The 19,687-nt window shown below is 41.6% G+C and overlaps 1 protein-coding gene across 1 annotated transcript in view; it reads left to right on the plus strand.

The window, feature by feature from the left end:
• Positions 1-19,460, plus strand: part of TIMMDC1 (translocase of inner mitochondrial membrane domain containing 1) — a 30,894-nt gene extending 11,434 nt beyond the window's left edge. The window contains exons 5-8 of the mRNA XM_058661946.1: positions 12,839-12,917; positions 15,864-15,974; positions 18,841-19,100; positions 19,297-19,460. Coding sequence (XP_058517929.1) covers positions 12,839-12,917; positions 15,864-15,974; positions 18,841-18,991 — 341 coding nt within the window. The 3' untranslated portion in view covers positions 18,992-19,100; positions 19,297-19,460. The remainder of the gene's footprint in view (positions 1-12,838; positions 12,918-15,863; positions 15,975-18,840; positions 19,101-19,296) is intronic.
• The last annotated feature ends 227 nt before the right edge of the window (positions 19,461-19,687 follow it).

A 19,687-nucleotide genomic window follows, 5' to 3' on the forward strand; every position in this document is an offset into this window, starting at 1 on the left:
GAATTAAAAGACAAATTTATTTTGGTGCAAGCACATTTTAAAATCTCTACATACTTTGCAGTATGCATTTTTCATGAACTTTGTGAAGACTCTACATTCAAAGTTTTTAAATTATACTAAAATTTGAACTTTACATCTGTTGGAAACATTTTAAAATATAGAACTAAGCAGAGCACCAATAGCACTGGAGCAGGAGATGTTCAGCACATCAGGTATGTTACTGTCTAGGATGTCTGGATGACGTCCTGTGTCCTCCTCTTCCACTCCAGCTTCCCACTGATGTGTATCCTGGGGCAGCAGGTAATGCTCAAGCAGTGGGTAGCTGCCACCCCCCTGGGGGATACAGGTGGAGTTCCATACTCCTTGTTTTGGCCTTGACCAGCCCGCTGTTGCGGACATTTCAGGAGTCACCCTGCAGGTGGAAGACAGTGCCTGTTTTTTTCTCTCTTTTCAATAAAATGAAAATAAGCACATTTTAAAAAATAATTAAAAATTTGCTCTAGATTACTAGGATTTGCTTTTTTAAGTTTATAAATGTATATTGGTATTTTATAGACTCAGATGCTTGTTATCCAAAACAAATTTTCCTTGCTCCGTTTTCCTCTCTTGCTCCTGCTCTTGTGTTTTCTATCATATGTCCTGTTAAATGACAAACCAAGAAGTTGAGGAAGGGTATTCGTCTTTATTTCCTTCTTTCCTATGTTTCTTCTTTTCAGTTTTCCTTAAATAAATATGGAATCTTTTCACCTTTTCTTATTCCCATTGTTGCTGTTACCTCTACTGTGTTTCTAATGTTGGTGTATTCAACTTCCACTTCTTTATATGTGTCTTTGAATTATAAAAATTATTTTAACACTTCTGTTTGAAAGTTTTTTTTTTAATTTCTTTATTTTTATTGCAAAGTCAGATATGCAGAGAGGAAGAGAGACAGAGAGGAAGATCTTTTGTCCAGTGATCTGCAACGGCCGGAGCTGAGCTGATCCGAAACCAGGAGCCCCAAGCTTCTGGGTCTCCCAGGCAGGTGCAGGGTCCCAAGGCTTTGGGCTGTACTTGACTGCTTTCCCAAGCCACTAACAAGTTGCTGGGTGGGAAGCAGGGCTGTTGGAATTAGAACTAGTGCCCATATGGGATCCTGGCACATTCAAGGTGAGGACTTTAGCTGCTAGGCTACCACACCGGACCCTTGAAAGTTTTCTATAGCCTGCAATTACTTAAATTTTTTTTTTTTAAGATTTATCTATTTTTATTGCAAAGTCAGATATATAGAGAGGAGGAGAGACAGAGAGAAAGATCTTCCGTCCAATGATTCACTCCCCAAGTAACCGCAGCGGCCAGAGCTGAGCTGTCCAAAGCCAGGAGCCAGGAGCTTCTTCCAGGTCTCCCACGCGGATGCAGGGTCCCATGGCTTTGGGCCGTCCTTGACTGCTTTTCCAGGCCACAAGCAGGGAGCTGAATGGGAAATGAGGCTGTTGGGATTAAAACTGGTGCCCACATGGGATCCCGGGGCATTCAAGGTGAGGACTTTAGCCACTAGGCCACCGCACTTCCAAAGTTTCTGTTTTCTAATGTATATTTATTTTCATCAACTTAAAAAAAGAATGACTGAGAGAGAGAAAGGTCTCTTCCTCCCACTGGTTTACTCCTTGAATGCCCACAACAGCCAAGACTGGGCCAGGATAAAACTAAGAGCTTGGACCTTCATCTTGATCTCCCCTGTGGGTGGCAGGGGCCTAAGCATTTGAGCACTTGAGGGTGTACATTAACAGGAAGCCGATCAGAAGCAGAGCAGCTGCTGCTTGAACCGGCACTCCATTATGGGGTCTGGGTGTCCCACACAACTTTAATATCAATTCTTGATCTAACCTCTCATCTCAGCATTTTTTTAAAGATTGATTTATTTATAAAAATAATGGAAAGACATTTATAAAGAGAAGGAGAGACTGGAGAAAGATCCTCCATCCACTGGTTCACTCACCTAGTGGCCGCAGCGGCCAGATCGGAGCTGATCTGGAGCCAGGAATTTCTTCAGGTCTCCCACCGGGGTGCAGGGTCCCTTGGACCATCCTCTACTGCTTTCCCAACCGTAAGCAGGCAGCTGGATGGGAAGCAGATGAGCCGGGGCAGGAATTGTCACCTGGTGCATGCAAGGCAAGGACTTTAACCACTAGGCTACCATGCCGGGCCGCTAAGCACCATTTTTAAAAAAATTTATTTTTTTACTATTTTTTACGATACATTTTGTAGGTATAGGAATTCATCTCTCTCCCCTACTTTCTGCCTTCAACTTTTTTCCTCCCATCATTCGCCCCCCCACATATTATCACAATAGTATAGGGTTTTTTTTTTTATTGATTTATTTGTTTTTATTGGAAAGGCAGATTTACAGAAAGGAAAGAGAGAGAGATACCTTCTGTGTGCTCATTCCTTTCCCAAGTAGCCACGACAGCCAGAGCTGAGCAGATTGTGAAGGCAGGAGCCAGGAGGTTCTTCCAGGTCTCCCATAGGAATTTAGGGTGCCAAGGCTTTGGGCTGTCCTGTACTGCTTTCCAGGCCACAACCAGGGAGATGGATGGGAAGTGGAGCAGCCAGGACAGGAACTGATGCCCATGTGGGATCTTAGTGTATGCAAGACAAGGACTTTAGCCCCTAGGCTACTGCTCTGGGCGCAGTAGTATAGTCTTACAAGTTTAACTTTCTGACATTTAAATATGTCATGACATTTTAAGAACAGTCATTTGTACAAAACCTAGCATTGTATTTTAGGAGTGTAGTTAAAAGTTTCATTGGGAGTCTTTAACCTTGTCAGTTACATTAGGATTGCCCCGCCCAGCATTGTTTTGCACCTTTTCACTGCTGCAGCTGACTCTGTTCAGCTCCGGTTGATACCTTTCAACGTGCAGATCACTGGTCAGTCTGTGCCACCCTAGCCTGTTCTCCTTAGCCTGTTTCTCTATTTTCAGTTTTACTTCAGTACCTTTTTTCCTGTAATGCTCATATTTACTGTAGCTTTATTCAAGTACTGCTCACTATATTATAGCTATTTACTTATTTTGCTTTCACATTAGAGTGAATTACTTGAATTCAAAGAAAATGCCTTTCATGTCCCAATCACTTGACGCATAGCAGAATATATATATTTCCTCATTGATTATAAAAATTATTTGTAGAAGAAGAAGAGAAAAATATTCCTGATACAATATAAATTTTTATCTGAAACCAACAGCCAACACTGTACTGTGTGGTATGACTCTAGGGTAATTTCTCTTGAATGTGGTATGTCAAGGATACCTTCTCATCCTGTTTATCTGACATTTGTCCAGACATTCATAAAAAGATATTCAACACAATGCACATCCTGTCCCCAGAAAGGACCAATAAGATTGGACAGAATTATTAAAAACAGTCATTTGGATATGCTGGAAACTGACAAATTGAGAAGCCTTATTTAAGAATATCTCCTGAACCTCTGTAAGAACAATGGGAGTCTGATATTTCAGCCTGAGGCTACCATCCTTCACTTAGTTCCAAGCGTTTTGGTGCTATGTTCCAGGAGAGTGGGGCAGACTCAGAGAACTAGCAGTTTTGCTGTTCTTGGGGGCTGTTAATTTCTGAGGGGAGGGGATGGCAGAATAGAAAATTCCTTTTTAGGGATAGCACAGAAATAATTTCATGTGAATAAGGAAAGACAGCATGTAAAGCCTGAGGTTTCTGGCAAGCAGTAGATTGTCAGGGTGGGCAGAATTTAATAACAGATATTAAAGGAACGAAACAGTCAAAGAAAACCTGCGTAAGATCCTAATTATTCTATGGAAGTTCATGCAACGTATGTGAGGATAAATACATATTCAGGAGAGACTGTTAAGGGCCCTAGCAAGCTACTTTTCTCTTGTTGAATATGAGTCCTCGTGAACATATGAAGTCTGAAAAGACTTGTAAGCGTCCTGAACTTGAAGTGCATTCCCTAAGTCAAAGACAAATCTATTGCAAAAGGTAGAGCCTTAGAAGCTGTTAAAGCATGCTTTGGACAAACCATTGGCTGACCATTAAGCTGATGCAATTCCTCAGAAACCAGATGTGAATATAAAAATGGTGGCTCTCTGTAAAGATTATCACAATAAAATAATTACAAAAAATAAACAATAGCGGCTGACACGTTGGCTCACCTGGCTAGTCCTCCACCTCCAAGTGCCAGCATTCCATGTGGGCACCGGTTCATGTCCTGGCTGTTTCACTTCTGATCAGACTCCCAGCTTATGGCCTGGGAAAGCAGCAGAGGATAGCCCAATTTCTTAGGACACTGCTGCTGTGTGGGAGACCCAGAAGAAACTCCAGGATCCTGGCTTTGGATTAGGCATTGCAGCCTTTTGGGGAGTGAATCAATGAAAGGAGTATGTCTGTCTCTGTCTCTCCTTCTCTCTGTAAATCTGCCTTTCTAATAAAAACAGATCTTCCAAGAAAGAAAAACTGAAATCACATCTGTGGCTGCACACTACAGAACTGGTTCAGTTAAGTCACAGCATGAAGAACTATAACCATGCCTGCACGTGCCTAAAGGCAGGAGGATGTTGCGACTCCAGAGTTACTACCGTGTGATATTTAAAATGCTCTGTTTTTAACGAAGACAACAGAAAAAAGGAAAAAAAAAACTTTGAAAAACTGGGAGCGCGGAGTGGACAGAATCAAGGGGAGAGTTTCTCCTGGAGGGACCTGCCCTTTTGGACATAGCCACTAAAGACTTAAATGATACGTAAAGAACTGACTAAAAATATGGCCATGATTCATCAAGTAGAGAAGATCGGGGGCTGCTGCCATGGTGTAGTAGGTTAAGCATCTTTCTCTCTGTATCTGTAACTTTTTCAAATAAAAATAAAATAACTTCTAAAAAGAATAAAGAAGATCAGTGAAGACTGAAATTTGAAAGTAATGAAGTGAGAATTCTGGAGTTGATAAGTCATAGTGGAAGTTAAAAATTCTCTGTGGAGAAGGAGGTCAACAGAGGGCTTGGTAGATGATCAGTGGTCTTGAAGTTAAAACGGTACAGATTGTCTTCTGAAGGAAAGACTGTCAACATGAAGAGGAACCAGCTGGGCTTCAGAGCCCTGTGAGATACCCTGAAGCATCCCAATGGGCTTGTAGCAAGAATTCCAGAAAGGAAGACACAGTATTTGAAGAAACAAAAATGAAGCCACGGCTTCCCAAATTTGTTGCAAAACATTAAACTACACGTCTAAGAAGTTCTAAGTTACAAGAAGAGAAAGTACAGGAAGGTTCATACCTATGTATGTTATAGTTAAATCATTCTAGGATACAGGAAAAATCCTGAACACTGCAAGGAAACACACCAGTGTCTCATATACAGGGAACACCCAACAGGGTGAGCGGCTGGTTTCTCCCCAGGAGCAAAGAGAGGCAGAAGCCCTTGGAGTCGTTAATGTTGAGAATGCTTACTCAGAGAAGAATGATCTGTTAATCAAACATTCCATCTCTAGCTGTTCCTCAGAAAGGAAGGCAAAGACACTGCCAGACAGACAGAAAATTTGTTATTTGCAGACCTGCTTTATCAAAGTACTAAATATTCTGCGGGACAAAAGGAACTGATACCAGTTGAAAACTAAAATCTGTGTGAAGACTTGAATAGCATTAATAAAGGTAGTTGTATAAGGAATTATAAAAGACAGTGTGAATGTATTTCTCTTAATCTAAAAGATGAAACTACGAAAATTGAAGTTTGGATATATATCATTTAATGGTATATGTGACAGTAGCACAAAAAGAGCAAGAGTAGAGATGTATTAAAAGGAATGATACCAAATAGGAGCTAGGAAAAAATGAAAAGTACCAGAAATGCTAAATATGTAGGTTATTCAAAGAAATACAAAATAATTGTTTTTCTTGTCTTTCATCACTTCTTTAAAATACATGAAGTTATTTTAATAATCATAATTATATAATTGTGTTGGCTTTTCAAAAAACTTATTTATTGGGAAGACAAATTTACAGAAACAAGGAGATAAAGAAAGCTCTTCCATCTGCTGGCTCACCCCTGTAGTGGCCGCATCGGCCGGAGCTAAGCTAATCCGAAGCTAAGAGTAGGGAGCTGGGAACGTCTTTGAGTCACATGTGTGCGGGATCCCAAGGCCTTGAGCCATTCCCCATCACTTTCCCAGGCCACAGGCAAGCACGTACAAGGCTAGGATTTAGCCACTGAGCCATCGCACCAGACCCGATTGTGTTGGATTTTAAAGTATCTCACATATATGACAATAATAGCATAAAGGTAAGAGAACTAAATTATAAGGAAGTGTCTGTTCCATCTTGTTGGAATCAAATCAGTGCTTGTATGAAGTAAATTATGATGAGCTTAGATAGATTTTATAGTCCCGTAAGCAAGTGAAGAGGAGTGATTTTTGAAAATGTTAGATTGACTGCCACTGTTGCATTGTGGATAAAGCCACTGTCTGTAGCACTGGCCTCCCATGTGGATACCAGTTCGGGTCCTGGCTGCTCTTCTGATCCACTTCCCTGCTAATATGCCTGGGAAAGCACTGGAAGATGGCCCAAACGCTTGGACCCCTACACCCGTGTAGGAAACCTGGAGGAAGCTCCAGGTTCCTGGCTTCAGAATGACATGGTTCTGGCTGTTGAAATCATTTGAGGAGTGAGTCAGCAGATGGAAGATCTCTCTCTCTCCGCCTTTTATTCCTCTGTACCTCAGCCTTTCAGTAGTAAATTCAATATGAATGGACTAAGTTTTGTTGTTACATTTTCCTCTTTAACACTCTGTACTCTGGTTGTCTAGTTTCTTAGGATAAGTCAGATATAATTCTTATCTTTGGTCTTCTAGGTAAAGGTTATTCTGGCTTGTTTCAAGGTTTTTTCTTTTATCTTTTCTCTGATTGGAAGATGATAGGCTCACCTGTCACTTGGGGGGTTTTTATTCTGCTTGCTCTTGGCCAAACTTCTTTGGGAAAAGTCGCAGTTACTGTCTCAAATAGCTATGTTTTTTTTCTGTTCTCTCCTCTGTCTCCTTTTGGTATTTGTTATATTTATTTACACCTTTTGCATTTGACCCACAGTTCTTGGATATTCTCTGCTGTGTTTTTTCCTCTTTTTTCTCTGTTATTTTTGGGAAGAGATTTTTTTCAGCTATATCCAGTCTTCGTTTCTGTGGCCACTTTTGATTCCTAACGTTTCTCTTCATTTCTGGCTGAGTTTCCATCTCTGTGCTTACATTGCCCATCTGTTCTTGCATTCCATCTACTTTGTCCCTTAGGGCCCTTGTGATGGTAATCATGGTTGTTTTGAATTCTTGGTCTGATAATTCCAACATCCCTGCCATATCTGAGTCTGATTGATGCTTGCTCTGTCTCTTCAAACTGTGTTTTTACCATTTCAAAAGCTGTGTAATTTTTTTTTCACCAGGGCTAGACATAATGTGCCTGGTTAAAAGGAATAAGCAAGTAGACAGTTAGTGGTGTGGTCATGAGCTTTTGGAGGGAGAGAGCATTTTGTAACTCAGGGATTAGAACTTGTCTTGCAGTGAGCCTGTGCTTCTGAGCTGGCAGCCTCACAAGGGTTTTTCCTTCCTTCTAGGGGGGGCAGGACAGCTAGAGAGGGCCGCAGTTGAATGCCCATTGGCGGCTAGAGCAAGTTGCAGTGGTTGTTTTCCAAGTTGGTTAGTCTCTGGTATGAATGAGTCAAACAGTGAAGAGACCAGAGGAACTTCTTGGTTCCTTTGTTTTCCACCAAGATGCCACCTCATTAGGGAGGAGGGATTTTTTTTTTCATCAAGAAGTGTTGGACAATCAGATTTATACCTGGAAGAAAATTTGGTTTTAAATTTTATATTTATTATTTTTTATCAGAAAGGAGGTATACAAAGAGAGGGAGATATGGAGACAAAGATCTCTATCTTCTGATTTGCTCCGCAATTGTCTGCAACAGTTGGAGCTGAGCATATCCAAAGCCAGGGGTCAGGAGCCTCTTCTGGGTCTCTTATGTGGGTGCAGGGTCCCCAGGCTTTGGGCCATCCTCCACTGCTTTCCCAGGCCACAAACAGGGAGCTGGATGGGAAGTGGAGCAGTTGAGATACAAACTGGCACCCGTATAGGATCCCGGCTCATGCAAGGCGAGGATTTAGCTACTAGACTATCGTGTTGGGCCCGTTGTGGGAAAAAAAATTAACAACTGTCTAATAAATGTAAAACTGTAAAATTCAAAATGAAGCAAAAACTTAAATAAAACTAAAACTATGGGAAGAAAATAGAAGTAAATGTTTGTGACCCTTTGTAAGGCAAAAACTCATTAAACATGGTAGTATAGTTAAGGAAAAGATCATAAATTGAAATTGATTATATTTTTTTATATGTGTTTACTTATTTGAAGACAGAGAAACAGAGAGAGCTTTGGCCAGCTTTCTCAGAACACTTTCATGGTAAGCTACTGTTACCATTCTTTGGCCCTCCAGAATGTCAACATAAAAGATGCCAGAACATGCAAAAACAACAGCAGCAACAAAAACTTGTTTTGCTTTCATGAAACTGCTTCCACCTATTGGTCAGCTTTGCAAAATTTATGTTGGTCTGATAGGCACCCTTTTTAAACTGGCATCTTATCCTGCTTAGTACCTCAAATTAGATGTTCAGACATAGCAGGTGGGTTTTAATTATTTCCACACAAGACACATTGAAAGTCAGACATAGTTTTGTTTTCCTTTCTTTTATAAAATTTTGTTTATTTGAAAGGCAGAGCAGCAGAAAAATAGTGATCTTCTTCCGGATCCCTCAGCACTGGCTGAGCCAGATCAAATCGGAGTTACCTGGGTGGCAGGGGACTGGAGCTGGGTTAGCAGGACGCTGGCACTGCGCCGGAGCTGAGGGCCTCCCAAGGAGCAGCAGCCGCTGCGCAGGATGCTGTCCCCCTGTGCTTGTAGCAAACCCTAACAGGGAGTAACCATTGTGTTCAACTAATGTTGGGCAAATAAATCGTGGTCTGTTCTGTTGAATATTTTAAGCAGTTAAAAAGCTAGGAATAAGACTTGATAATGTTTGGTTCTATTTACAGGAAATAACCAGAATTAGTGAATCTGTTAAGCCAAAAAGTAGATTCGTAATTGTCTGTGAAAGGGCTGGGAAAGAGGAGAACCTTGAGCTGGGTGGGGGGAGCTTCCTGTAATGAGAGGAAGATTGTGAAGTGGGTCATGGTCATGGTCGCCACTAAATACAGCTAATCGTTCTACCACAAGTTTTTGAGTTGCACGTTTAGGTGATTTTTTTAGTATGTAAATTAAATACTCAATGAGACTGTTAGAAATACAGTAATGAAGGATGGGGAAAGGACATGTTTTTAGATAGGAGAAAGCAATATTTAAAAAGCATTGCTTGAAAATTTATTGCTACTAATCAGTACAACAATGACTCTTTGAAAAAATAAAGTTTTCATTATAATCGTAACAATTATATAACACAAAACCATAAATTTAATGAATATGTAACTTCCTTTTTCTTTTTTTTTTCTTTTCGTAAAGATCTATTTTATTTTTTATTGGAAAGACAGATACACAGAGAGGAGAGACAGAGAGAAACATCTCCCGTCTACTGGTTTACTCCCCAAGTGGCTGCCATGGCTGGAGCTAAGCCAAAGCCAGGAACCAGGAGCTTCTTCTGGGTCTGCTATGTGAGTGCAGGGTCCCAAGGCCTTGGGCCATCCTCTCTGCTTTCCCAGGCCACAAGCAGGGAGCTGGATAGGAAGTGGAGCAGCTGGGCATAGAACTGGCACCCATATGGGATCCCTGGCACATGCAAGATGAAGACTTTAGCCATTAGGCTATTGTGCCAGGCCCTGAATGTGTAACTTCTATAAAGAAAATTACAAATAAAAGTTTAAAATTCCAGAACAGAAGAAAATTACAAATTATATATATATATATATAAAAAGGAAAAATTTTCAATTAGCCCAGGAGTCTACTTAATTTATAAATAGAAGGGAGTTAAAATAAACATCTGATTTCCTTTAAAACATAACCTGATAGGGCCCGGCGGCGTGGCCTAGCAGCTAAAGTCCTCGCCTTGAAAGCCCCGGGATCCCATATGGGCGCCGGTTCTAGTCCCGGCAGCTCCACTTCTCATCCAGCTCCCTGCTTGTGGCCTGGGAAAGCAGTCGAGGACGGCCCAAGGATTTGGGACCCTGCACCCGCGTGGGAGACCCAGAGGAGGTTCCGGGTTCCCGGCTTCGGATCGGCGCGCACCGGCCCGTTGCGGCTCACTTGGGGAGTGAATCATCGGATGGAAGATCTTCCTCTCTGTCTCTCCTCCTCTGTGTATATCTGGCTGTAATAAAAGGAATAAATCTTAAAAAAAAAAAAAAACATAACCTGATAGCTTGTATATAGCATATCTAAAATGCTAATCCTATTGGCATGGCAAATAAAGTCAATAAAGGAATAATAATGGGATCTTGGAATTGTTAGATATTAAAATGTGAAATCACAATAAGTTAACAACAACAAAATCACAATAGGTTGAATGGAGAGAGTATTGACAAATCTGTAAAACAGAATTCAGTGGCTAGGAACAAAGTAAATATTTAAATATGCACATTAAAAAACAAAGTGGAGTAAATGTTGTATTTCAGATACATGGTAAGAGAACCACACTTCATGAACTTGAGTAGTTATTAACTGGAAAGAAGCAAGCTTGTAACTAATACAGTATAATATATAGTTCATTAAAGTAGTTATTTTTAAAAGTCTATAAAATATTAGAAAAATTTATCTGATTTCTTGGGAAAATATGTAAATATATATGCGTATAAATACATATTTTATGCATAAAACAGCTAGAAAATTATTACCATGCTTAGCTGCATAAGCTTCACTCCTTGCTTCCTGTCTGTGCTTTTCAAATAAGATTAAAAAAATTAAAGCTTTAAAAATGTTCATGTCTTTTGGTCTAAGAATTCCACTTGTATGAGTTCATCCTAAGGAACCAATTAAATGTAGCCTCCTCCTGATGCATGCTTTTGGAGTGTTAGCCTGTGGGAGGGGGTGTGTCTATGACTCACAGTATCTGAAATAAATAAAAACCAACAAAATTATGTTGAAGACCACAAGAAAAAATCAACTCATTACTGCTTCTAGGTAATGATACTGAAGGTAACTTTTTTTTGGTAATTTAGAAAATGTTTAAATGGTGATGTAAGATTTCAGTAGAAACCCCAGGGCCTGGCGTGGTTGCCTAGTGGCTGAAGTCCTCGCCTTGCATGCACCAGTATAAAAATAAATAGATCTTTAAAAATAAATAAATGGGGCCCGGCGGCGTGGCCTAGCGGCTAAAGTCCTCGCCTTGAAAGCCCCGGGATCCCATATGGGCGCCGGTTCTAATCCCGGCAGCTCCACTTCCCATCCAGCTCCCTGCTTGTGGCTTGGGAAAGCAGTCGAGGATGGTCCAATGCTTGGGGACCCTGCACCCGCGTGGGAGACCCGGAGGAGGTTCCAGGGTCCCGGCTTCAGATCGGCGCGTACCGGCCCGTTGCGGCTCACTTGGGGAGTGAAACATCGGATGGAAGATCTTCCTCTCTGTCTCTCCTCCTCTCCGTATATCCAGCTTTCCAATAATAATAAAATCTTAAATAAATAAATAAATAAATAAATACATGGCAACCTGAAATTTTCCCCCCATTTTATTTGAAAGGCACAGAGACATAGTCTGTACTCTGATTTTGCAAATGCAGCACCCAGGACTAGGCCAGATGAAAGCCAGGATCTTGAAACTTACTCCAGGTCTCCTCGTAGATAACAGGAAACCAAGTTTTTGGGCTGTTATTGCTGCCTCCCAGGCTGTGCACGTGAGCAGGATACTGGATCAGAAGCAGGTTAACGGTAACTCAGCCAGTCATTCTGATTATGAGATGCGGCTGTCTAAATATTATGTCAAATACCCACCTCTCAAGTGTTAAAAATACTGACTGTAGCCAGGAGGTAAAGCTGCCAATGCCTGCGACACTCTCATCCCAAATGGATGTGAGTTTGTGTCCAGGCTGCTCCACCTCCAATGCAGCTCCCTGCAAATGGGCTGGGAACAGCAGCAGATGGCCCCTGCCATCTACATTGGCCTGGTTCTTGCAGCCATCTGGGGAGTGTATCAGTGGATATAAGATTGTATGTGTGTGTGCGTGTGCGCGCGCGCACGTGTGTGTCCCTCTCTATAACTCTTTGAAAAAAGTAAATGTTTAAAAATAAAAATATCACTGATTGAGTTAGCATTAGTTGCTTTGGGAACACTTACAGATGAAAGTGAGTGGCACAGATGCCCAGTTGCAGTGGGCAGGAAGGCAGCCCAGTCCCTGTCTCGTCCACCAGGTGGCGTTGTGTATCGGAATACTGTCTGTCTGACTGCAGTGCCGCCAGACTGTGGCAGTATAAAGCCATACAGAAAGCTGAGAAAAGCCTAAGCTGTTGGGATGGCGAAGGCTCTTTGTTTTTTTACTTTAGGAAAGCTTTGTTTGAAAAAGGAAGAAATCAAAGAAATAGAAAGAGGAAAATCGCAGTTTTACTTCAGAGGAAATGAGCAAAAATGAAGCAGAATATGAAGAGATTGCATCCTTAGAACAATCTATGGATTTATTTTTGTAAAAGGGGAATTTCTTAATTTAAATCTGCAGAGTAGGTTGGAGGTCATCTATACTGGCATTTAGACTCAAAAAATCTAGGCTGCAGTGGTATATTAACAGGTTCAGAGAACTCATTTGTTGGTTTGTGTCATTGCTAAGAAAAGAAAATTTTTAAGTGAGATTCTAGTACTTAAAGATGATTTAATGTTGCCTTTTTGTTTTCAAATAGCTGTCACAGGAGGTATTTTCAGAATAAACTTAGGTCTGCGAGGCCTGGTGGCTGGTGGCGTAATTGGAGCCTTGCTGGGGTAAGCATTAGTGTGGCTTGTTTTCATCCATAGCTTGCCAGTTAAAAAACATTCGTTTCTAAAGAACACATTTAATCCTTAGAGCTTATAAAAGACCGCTAATCTTATAATGGCAGTAGCTTTGACTGTCCAACTTCAATCCCATCCCAATTATTTACTAATACTTTTTTCCTTAATGTTTTCACAGTAAATAATTTAAGTTAAAATTAGAGACCCTATTCAACAGGTTTTTTGTGGGTTTTTTTGTTTTGTTTTTTTTTACAAAATCTTATTTAGTTTCGTTTTATTTGAAAAGCAGAGACAGAGTGAGAAAAAGACAGAGATCTTCCATTCATCTGCCTGTTTACTCCCCAAATGCCCACGACAGCTGGGATCAGATCAGGCTGAAGACAGGAGCCCGGAGCTCAGGCTGGGCCTCGCAAATTGGGTTACCGGGAATCAAGTACTTGATCCATCTCAGGGTGTACATGAGCAGGGAACTAAATGGAAAGCTGAGCAGCTGGGGTGCCAACCACACACTCTTGATACAGGGTGTAGGCATCCCAATTAGTGACTTCACTACTTATCGAATGCCTGCTCTGAGAGATGCATTTTTTTTTTTTAAGATTTATTTATTGGAAAGGCAGATTTACAGAGAGAAGGAGAGACTGAGAGAAGGCTCTTCCATCCACTGGTTCGCTCCCCAAATTGCTGCAGCGGCTGGAGCTGAGCCTGTGTGAAGCTGGGAGCCACTTCTGGGTCTCCCACGCAGGTGCAGAGTCCCAGGGACTTGGGCCATCCTCTGCTGCTTTCCCAGACAATAAGCAGGAAGCTGAATGGTGAATGGAGCACATTATTTAAACATGGTGACATTTTATTTGTTTAGCTTAATAAACTCCTTATTTGTCACAACAGTACCCAGAGTATTTCTTAGTGTTGTTTGGTCTTTCCCTTATATTTTGATATAGGTTAAATACCTCTGACAGAGATAAACTGTCAGTTAAACTATCAGATAAACTGAGGTTATATCCCCACTGTGAGGGACATGAACTTTTAATCCCACCTACATCTCCTGCAGAGGTGGCAGAGACTTGACCTCTCACCTTTTGCCTCCTAGGATGTGCATCAGCAGGAAGCTGCCTGGCAAGAGGAGGAGCCAGGACTTGAACCTGACACACCATATGAGGTTCAGGAATACCAAATAGCAACTTAACCACTGCATTTAACGGCTGCCTTGATCTAATGGTTTTAATGATCTGTTGATAATCCATGCTGTAATTTATTATGTGGTTGGAAAGTTATGATCTTCCAGTTCTGGCAGATCTCTGTCTCTCCTTCTCTCTGTAAATCTTCCTTTCCAATAAAAACAAATAATTCTTTAAGAAGAAAGAAAAGATTTATTTGAATGGCAAAGCAACTGAAGGAGAGGGATGGAGAGACAGAGTGAGTGAGAGATCTTTCATCTGCTGCTTCTTTCTCCAGATGACGCAACAGGCAGGCCTGGGCCAGGCTGAGGCCAGAACTGGATTGCAAGTAGAGTAGCTGGTAATTGAACAAACTGGCACTCTGATATAAGATGCCATCAACACAAGTTTAGCTTAACCTGCTGCGTAACAATACCAGCCCCCAAAAATAGTTTTAAAAATTAGTTGCTTCAATTCCAGCCAAAGAGAATTTAAATATACCATGATAAGAAACTCCTTTTGAGAACACGAGAACCAAACCCACATCATTACTATAACCATTTTTTTCTTAAAAAAATCTTCCATCTGCTGGTCCACTCCCCAACTGGCCGCAACAGCCAGAGCTGAGTCGATCCGAAGCCAGGAGCTGGGAGCTTCTTCCAGGTCTCCCATGCAGGTGCAGAGTCCCAAGACTTTGGGCCATCCTTGATTGTTTTCCCAAGCCACAAGCAGGGAGCTGGAAAGGAAGTGGAGCATCCAGGACACAAACCGGTGCCCCTATGGGATCCCAGTGCATGCAAGGCAAGGATTTAGCCACTATGCTTTCACGCTGGGCCCCATCACTGTAATCGTTACCTGATCAGTCTCTCAGTGGGAAACTCTTGGTGTTATGAGTTATTGGATGTGCCATATTCTTGAGTTTTTGGACATTTTGGTGGCTGTATCCCCAAAAAACAGTAGGATGCCTTGTCTAACCATAAATGTCTTTCACATTTCCTGTGCCTCTCGAGGACTTAATACTGTTTTGACCTAATTCTTTCATTTCTGAGAAAATGTCAGGAGGGGAGTGACTTACCAGAACTCACCATAAATATGTACATATTTTCCCTCTTGGTCGTAGTTTCTGATTTATTATTAAAAAGCAGAGCTGGGCCAGCACCATGGCTCAACAGGCTAATCCTTCACCTATGGCACCAGCGTCTCATATGGACACTGGTTCATGCGCTAGCTGCTCCACTTCCCATCCAGCTCCCTGCTGGGCACAGCCTGGGAAGAACGACCTGAGAAAAAACGGCCTAGGAAAGCAGTAGAGGATTGATCAGGTAGTTGGGACCTTGCACACCCGCATGGGAGATGAGGAAGAAGCTTCCGGTTCCTGGCTTCAGACCAGGTCAGCTCTGACCGTTGTTGCCTGTTGGGGAGTGAACCTGCAGATGGAAGACCTCTCTGTCTCTCTTTCTCTCTGTAAATCTGCCTTTCTAATAAGAATAAATAAATATCTTTTAGAAATAAAAGCCAGGATCAATTATAGATCTGTTGTTTTTATACTTCAGGAAGTTGTATTGATTGTTTTTCTCTGTTGTTCAGATGAGGAAAAAAATGACCTCAGTTTGTTTTTCCTTTCTCTGTAAGAACTCTGTGACATTCCTCCGCAGGACTAAGGGACATTCTGTGAAGTTGGGGCAGTGGGCAAGTGGTGTTGCATCTGCCTTAGCAGAGTTGCTCACCGGTTGCCTGGTCTGATGATTTTTGCCCCTAAGCTTTCTCTCTGCTTTCACTTTAGCACCCCTTTTGGAGGCCTGGTAGTGCTACTTCAGAAGTACTGTGGTGAGACTCTTCAGGAGAGGAAACAGAAGGACCGACAGGCGCTCCATGACCTCCAGCTGGAAGAGTGGTAAGCGGCGTGTTAGATTACGGGCTGGCCCTGCTGCAGGCCCTGCATCCTGGTGCTTGGTTAACCCGAGTCCTCTAAGCCACGCTTCAGTCAGAGAAGTGTTTGTTTTTTTAAGGCTGAGCTTCAACTCATACTCTACCTGGCCTTTTAAGTAAGGAAAATGGAAACATGAAGTAAACTGATTTTTAATTTGATGAGGATCTGTCTTTACTTTAAAAAAAGTTGAAATGTTTATGAAAGTCACCTGGCTGCATATTCTATTTTTCTTTTTGCTTATCCTATACTCTTGATGGCACGGGAAATCTACCTGTAAGTAATACACATCAGGGAATGGGCTTTATTTAAAGGGTGATTCTCTGTTTGATGCACACATCTGTAAATGATACAGAGCAAATGAAATCTCTCCAGTCAGAGGATCTGTGCTTGCTGTAGAAGCAGAGGGGTTAAGTAAATGCAGTGACTGCTCGCGGGCTGGATGCCATAGGGGAGCATCGGGTCACTCTTGGGGTGGGGTAGTCAGACTGATAGCAGACTGCACATTCTGGGTAAGATCAGCGTAACAGGCTGCTGCTGGCTCGTGCTCCTGAGGACAGGTGATTCTCACGGTTCAGTTTCCTGGGTACGTGAGGTGACAGCTGCTGTGGCTGCTGCTGTTTTGGTAATTGGGTAGCTGAACAATCATTTTTTCCGATGATTTTATTTGAAATCTCCTTTCTTACTAAATCACACACAGAAAGTTTCTTTAATATCTGTGGGTCTGTTGTCCAAAGCCTTAGGTGCTACAGGTGAAAAAGCATGGATCTTAGAACCAATGAAACCTTGAAAAGTGGATTTAAGCCTCATGTAGACTGCCAGTTGGTTCTGTGACCCTCAGCTGTTTTTCCTTGATTTCAGGCCCTCAGTGTATTTAGTTGCTTTAGGGGTAGAATCATACCACATTGCTCAGTGGTGTGCTCGTTGCATTCCTTCATGGGAGGAGAGCAGGGGGCATGTAGTGTTTTGGATTCTAGCATGAAGCACTCACACTTCTGAATGCCAGCATAAAACATGATATTATGGAGAATTATAAGCATAAAAACATTAGCACATTAGCTTATTATAACTAAATGTCATAAGAGACTGCTTTTTGAAAAGGAGGAAAGGTTAGACATAGGATATTATAAAAGAATAGACTTTGGAAAAATATAAACAAATAATAACTGCATTCCAAATAAAAAAAATGGAAATTAAGAAAAGTACAGATGTCGACCATTGACTTATCAATAGAAAGGTTAAAAATGGGGGAAAAGGGCCCAGCGGCGTGGCCTAGCGGCTAGGGTCCTCGCCTTGAACGCGCCGGAATCCCATATGGTCGCCAGTTCTAATCCCGGCCGTTGTGCTCACTTGGGGAGTGAATTACTTGGGGAGTGAATCATCGGATGGAAGATCTTCCTCTCTGTCTCTCCTCCTCTCTGTATATCTGACTTTGTAATAAAAATAAATAAATCTTTAAAAAAAATGGGGGAAAAATGATAACTTGAACTACAATATTGAAAGAATACTTTGGCAGGATGTTCATGTTAAGAATTACAGTGCATATATATGTGTGTGTATATATATATTTCTAAGAAAAGCTAAGTCAGTAAATATTTAAGTATCTTATTTTTGTATCTGCTTCTTTGCTTGAAAATGACATAATGAAATAAAACAATCTGAGTCTTAAAAATTGCCTGGGCAGAAAATGGAGAAAGCTGGCAGCTGGCTGTAGATATGTAGCAGAAATGGTGTAATCTATTTGAATTAAGGAGAAAAGATGAGCTTGAAGAGGGCATAAGAAAAGAAAGACACAAATACTTGATTTAGAAAATAAACTAAGCTGTTACTTGGAAATTAGATGTTAGCGCCTCATAAACACAAATCCATGGTGTTGTTCAGTCTGGCTTTTGGATACCAATGAAGCCTTCATTGATTCCTGCAAGATCAGTGACAGAGCTGAACAAAGTAGCCAGGTGATCAGCTGTCCCCAGTCCTGAGGGCAACAGGGTAGTCAGGTCGTGAGACTTCCACCTTAGCGCAGGTGTGCCAGCCCCCACACATCGCCTGTGAGAACCCAGAGACCCATTCTCCTGCAGTGTCCTTTTTAATTGTATGTATTTGTGGAGTACTAAGTGATATTTCATGTATACGTTGTATAAGGTCCAACTGAGGTAAATATGTTTATCTTTTCAAGCATTTGATGTTTCATCCCAAATCCTGTCTTCTTTCTGTATTGTATACATGTCCAGTACATTACCATCATCTGTAATCACCCTCCCATGCCAGAAAGTCTTGCAGTTATCTAAGTATAACCTAGTACATGTTAATCTGTTCTCATTCCTCCCAACCCACTTCCCTCCTCAGCCTCTGATAACCATCACTATATAAAAAGCTCATCTGGAATCACATGATTTTTAGACTATATGTGAGTAAGATCGCATGATATTTGTCTTTTTGTGCCTGGCTTAATTCGCTCACCGTAATAGCCCTCCTCTTCCATCTATGTTATTGGACGTGACAAGATTTCGTTCTTTTTTAAGACTGGTAACGTTCCATTGTGTGTATGGACTGCATTTTCTTTATCTGTTCTGAACACATTATGGATCAGAGATGCAGCCGAGAGAGTGTCCACTTTGGTAATGTAGGAATCATACTAGCTTGTGAGTGGGACAGGTTAGGAGAGAGAGAGGAAATTTAGCTACATTTTAAGTGCAAGGAAAGGGCTTGTCCTCATAACACCAGAGAAGGTGACACAAACATCGTCTTTTGTTTTAAATCTCTGAAAATTTAGGGGGAATAAAAAAAGAAGCAGACTGATACTTGCTACATTCTTTGTGTTCTTTGATTACAGGAAAGCCAGACTACAAGTTACTGAGATCCTCCCCAAGGAAATTGAAAGTAGCTTACACAGCAGTCAAACTGAGGATGATGCTAAGAAAATTGAAGTTCTGCTAAACCTTCCTAGGAACCCTTCATCAAAAGATAAAGAAGACAGAGACTGAGAGGGCCTGGACTTGAAGTGCGATGTCGAATTACAGGAGCTGTGTGGCCGTGCCCATTGAAAGCCAGGTGGCCTCCTGTGGTAGCAGTGACCCACACTTATCATTATTAAATACACTTTTTTCTTTGTTTTTGGTTTTTTTTTTTTTATTTTTGTAAAGCTTTGGGCCATCCTCGACTGCTTTCCCAGGCCACAAGCAGGGAGCTGGATGGGAAGTGGAGCTGCCGGGATAAGAACCGGCGCCCATATGGGATCCCGGGGCTTTCAACGCGAGGACTTTAGCCGCTAGGCCACGCCGCTGGGCCCAATACACTTTTTTCTTAAACCAATTCTTGGTACAATAGAACTCTCACTTATCCTTCAATTTAAATACATACATTTTGATCTGTTGATCGGCCTATATACAAAAATTTCTTTTCCCTTCATGTTACAGAAGTAAAATAAAACATTTCCCAAAAGGTGGAAGTATATACAGGCTGTATATTTGTTCATGTTCTTTAAAAAGCTACTGTAGGAATCCCTGGGAGGAGAGGAAAGAGCCGGGTAAGGCAGACGGACTGTGAGGCCAACAGGCCCTTGGATCCCGTGAGCAGCATAGTGTTCAGTTTCACTTTCACAAGAATCCAAGATGACTCCTATACCATTTGAAATAAAATATGGCTGTAACAAAGTAAGACACTGGCAGGAAAGAAACAGC

The sequence above is a fragment of the Ochotona princeps genome, chromosome 3 (genome assembly GCF_030435755.1).
Source record: "Ochotona princeps isolate mOchPri1 chromosome 3, mOchPri1.hap1, whole genome shotgun sequence".
In the NCBI taxonomy this organism is placed as follows: Eukaryota; Metazoa; Chordata; class Mammalia; order Lagomorpha; family Ochotonidae; genus Ochotona; species Ochotona princeps.